Raw genomic sequence first — 3,973 nt, 5'->3', positions numbered from 1 at the left:
CCCAACCCGGCCGCACCACCACCATCCAACCGCCAACACAAACACCTCAACGCGGCCAAAGGCATGGCCGAGCCAAGATCACGAAGACAGAGCACCACCTCTCCACTGCTAACGCCCACACGGACCGCCAACGGGACCACCTCAAGCCACTGGTCACCCTAGCCAAGGCAAGCTCAAAGACGAAGCCCCAAGTGGGAGTGTGACGTTGAGCGCCACCATCGCCCGATCCGGGAGACCCAAGATCCAAAGTTTCCTCCGGAGCAATTTAGGAGGGAAGACGAACACCAGCAGCACGACGCCTTCAGCAAGGATACGGCGCCCACAGGCACCGCCGTCGTTGGCTCCAACCGAAACCGGAGCCCGGCTTTACGCCGGCAGTGTCACGACCCCCAACCTGCATCCTGCTAGCCAAACCAACACACCAGCAAGAGCACTCGCAGCCTGACCACGGAACAGAGGCCGCCGCACCATGCGAAGCCTCCAGATCGGGAGAGCGAGCAGAGCTCGATCTAAGAGGCAGCGAGAGCTGCACCTGCATCACGCCAAGTCCGCCGCACACCTAGTGCGTAGAAGCCCAGCGCACTCACCCCACCCATCCCGAGGTCCAGCTCACCGGAGAGAGCAGGAATCGGCAGATCCGTCGCAGAAGACAGCAGACGCCCAGGCCCGCCGCGACCGTCCAAGCCGAGGCAGATGGCTCCGCCGCAGCCCCACGCCGCCCTCACGGCCGGGGGAACGACCAGCCGCCACGAACGCCGTGAGGCACCGCAGGCAGCAGCCCAACCCGCCAGATTGGGAGGCGAAGCGCATCGCGCGGGTCAAAGATGGCCGGAGCACGGGACGCCCACCCCCCGCCGCAAGCACCGCCGCCCTCCCACCGCCACGGAGCACGAACGGCGCGCGCGGAGGAGCACCGCGCCGCTGCTGCCGCACGAGTCCCCGCTCGCAGCCGGGACGCTCCGGCGCGCCAGAGCCCCGCCGCCGCCGGATCCGCGCGGGGCTTTGCCCGGCGGAGGCTAACGGGCGGCGGCGAGGAGGGGGGGAAGCAGGGGGGGCGGCCGTGTGGTGGCGAGATGCGCCGCCGCCCGAGTCGCCCTGGGGAGGACGACGCGGGGCCAGGAAGTCTTGCGGGAATCGAAGCAATATTTATAGTATAGAAGCGTATAAAAAGGGAAAACAGCAAAAGAATGCGTAAGAAAAACCAAACCAGAAGGAAAAAATCCGAAAAAAAAAAGAAGAAAAACAAAATGCAGAAGGGAAAAAGGAAAAGGAAAATAAATAAATAAATAAATAACAAAAAAACGAAATACAAAACCCACAACAGATATAACGAAAAGAAAAAGAGCGAATCAGACGCAAGACGCGCGCGCGAAGCCCACGAACTGGGCCGGCCTACTCTGCGTGGCTGCGGGGGTTGCGGAGTCTATTTGCCGCCTGCCGAAGGCGAATAGGATCCACCGGAGGAGATAACAGTGAACAAACCAACAATGGTATTCCCCTAAAAAAAACCAACAATGGGCCTCTATGACTAGGTTTTTCTGTTTTCCTTTTATTTCTTGAAGGAAGTGCCTCGATGACGCATACGTAAACCAACAACCTCGCAATCTTCGATAAGTGTGTTGGGATGCCCTTAAAAGGGGCTTGGACGAGTTCACCGAGTTCACTGATCACACAACGCACTTTTTTTTTTTGCAACTTCACTTCTTTTATTCTAGAGGGTATTTTCGGGCCATTCGCCCGCTTTGTTTGAACATAAAATCGCATGCATCACGACACCTTCTCTATGATTCTATTGCATCTCCACGGATCTACAAAAGAATCAAAAAGTGTAGGACATCTTTTCCCTCCCTCTATCAAACAGTGAACACTGACAACTAAATTAAGAGCTGACGACAAATCGTGACCGTGCGCTGCAATGCCTCGATCGCCGATCAAGAAGAAATCAGCTGCTTGAAGTTGACGGGCGCGGCAAAGCCGAGCTTCACCGGGGCGGCGAAGATGGCCTTGGCGCCCTTGGTGGAGGTGGCCTGGGTGCCGTGCACCTCGTCCCAGTAGACATGGTCGTTGCGGTTGGCGCAGTAGGTGGCGTTGGGCCCGCACCAGGTCTGCGCCCGGAGCCTCCCGCCGCCGCAGCACGCGCTGGCAACGTCCTTGAACCCGGCGGCCTCCGGGTGCTCCGTGATAAACGTTATAAGGTTGTAGGAGCTCCCCACGGAGTACTTCATCCCGGGCAGCGCGGCGGCGAGCTTGGCCATCACCTTCCCCAGCGCGTCGTTGAACCCCCTGGCGAGGGCGTTGGCGGCTTCGACGCACTCGGTCTCGCCGTTCGGGGAGGTGACCCGCACCGCCGGCACGCAGCCGATGGGCGGCACGTCGACGATCCCGAACCGCCGCGCTCCCAGCTGGTACAGCGTCTGCACGTGCTTGGTGTAGTTGGTCAGCATGTCCGCGTAGAAGGACGGCGCGTCGCTGGCCGTCAGGTTCTGGCGGAGGAAGGCGAAGAAGTCGTTGCCGCCGTCGCTTATGAGGAAGAGGGACTTGGACAGCAGCGCGTCGATGCCACGGCTCTTTTCCGTCATCTTTGACTTGGTGGCCGCGAAGTACTCCACCTGCTTGGTCAACGTGAGGGTGTTCCCCTGATCGATCGTTCGATGCCGACATGAAGCAAAATTAGTAAAAAAAAAACGCAGAAAAGATGAACAAATACGAATATTTTATTTTTCAGAAAAAGACGGATGAATATGTTGTTTTATTCCGGGCAAAAGACAGATGAATGTGAATATAAAACTCATATGGAAGTAACTCCAACTGATTAAGAATTTAAGATATGTCTTTGGAACAAAAAAGAGGCGCACAATCCGAGGCGGCGGCACTCACGGTGGTGTCGAGAATGCCGGATCCGCCGGAGGCGTAGTTGACGCCACGGTAGCCTCTGATGATCTGACGGCTCGTCTCCGGCGTCAGCGACAGGTACGCCGGCGGGCTCCTCTTGAAGCCCAGCAGCCTCGCTGCATTTCCGTTTGCACCGTGCGTTAGCTTCATCTGACAAATGAAATGGAAACCAAGTGCACGCCGGCGGGGCGGCCGGCCATGCGGGCGGACTACGTACAGATGGAGTCGGCGACGTTGAATCCGTTGCTGAACCTCCCGGTGGGCCGCGACTGCGGGAAGTCGATGCCGTAGGGGAGCTGCAGCGCGGCGTTCCCCGGCAGGTACTGGTTGTTGCCCACGTCCACCGTGGAGTCGCCGAACACGTACACCGCCGGCACCAGGTGGGCCTCCTCGTGCCCGCTCGCCGCCGCCGGCGAGACCACAAGGCCGCTGCCGGCGCAGATGACAAACACCGCAGCCAGCGCCGCCACGGCCTTTCCATTGCACACCCTCACCCCCATCATGGCGCCTGCAGCTAGCTAGCTGTATCCGGCTACGCCGTATCCGTATGTATGCAACAGGACTCAGATCGGGGTTGCTCGGATAGCTGGCTGCTCCACTATTTTGGGTTTGCTGAATGGGGGATGAATTGCAGTGCAAGGTAGGCGGTTAGGTGGCAGGATGCCCGCGGGAATATGTGCTTGGAATGGTAGCGGGGCAAGTGTCTACCTGTGAGTCCAAGCAAAGGCCAGGCCCTCCCGCATATTTATACGCGGTAGATACGATGCACTATGCCAACTCAGAAACAAAAAAAGATGCACTATGTCATCAGCACACACGCACGAGATGTCAAACGGTTATGCCCGGGCCTCTCTGTGAGCCTTGACCGTGAAGCGATCAGTCTGTTGAATGGGTAAATGACAGCGAGAAGATCTCACGACGCTCCCTTTTTTCCCCAACAATTGAGTGGAAGGATGTGTTGGTCACTTGCAATTTCGTGGTTTCAAGTGACCAATACCACTTCCTCGGTGGCGCAACACATTGCATGAATCATGATCCATATGCAAGACCATGACTGTGACTCGTCTCCTTTTCAACAGTT

The 3,973-nt window shown here is 57.9% G+C and overlaps 1 protein-coding gene across 1 annotated transcript; it reads right to left on the bottom strand.

Moving 5' to 3' along the window:
* Positions 1-1,767: 1,767 nt before the first annotated feature.
* LOC119320208 (GDSL esterase/lipase At2g23540-like) lies at positions 1,768-3,588 on the bottom strand. The gene is made up of 3 exons (XM_037594311.1): positions 3,110-3,588; positions 2,878-3,008; positions 1,768-2,636 (listed from the first exon to the last, which is right to left on the bottom strand). The coding sequence occupies exons 1-3, from the start codon at positions 3,393-3,395 to the stop codon at positions 1,932-1,934; spliced, it is 1,122 nt and encodes a 373-aa protein (XP_037450208.1). The 5' UTR covers positions 3,396-3,588; the 3' UTR covers positions 1,768-1,931.
* Between the last annotated feature and the right edge of the window lie 385 nt (positions 3,589-3,973).

Source organism: Triticum dicoccoides, chromosome 6B (assembly GCF_002162155.2).
Source record: "Triticum dicoccoides isolate Atlit2015 ecotype Zavitan chromosome 6B, WEW_v2.0, whole genome shotgun sequence".
In the NCBI taxonomy this organism is placed as follows: Eukaryota; Viridiplantae; Streptophyta; class Magnoliopsida; order Poales; family Poaceae; genus Triticum; species Triticum dicoccoides.
This window is presented reverse-complemented; position numbering and strand designations above follow the sequence as displayed.

Bases quoted from the DNA above. Each gene is read 5' to 3' on its own strand.
- LOC119320208 (XM_037594311.1), bottom strand. From the start codon at position 3,395: ATGATGGGGGTGAGGGTGTGCAATGGAAAGGCCGTGGCGGCGCTGGCT. The intron at 3,009-3,109 runs GTACGTAGTCCG...ACGGAAATGCAG, and splicing joins CAACGTCGCCGACTCCATCT to CGAGGCTGCTGGGCTTCAAG. The intron at 2,637-2,877 runs GTGAGTGCCGCC...ACGATCGATCAG, and splicing joins CCGGCATTCTCGACACCACC to GGGAACACCCTCACGTTGAC.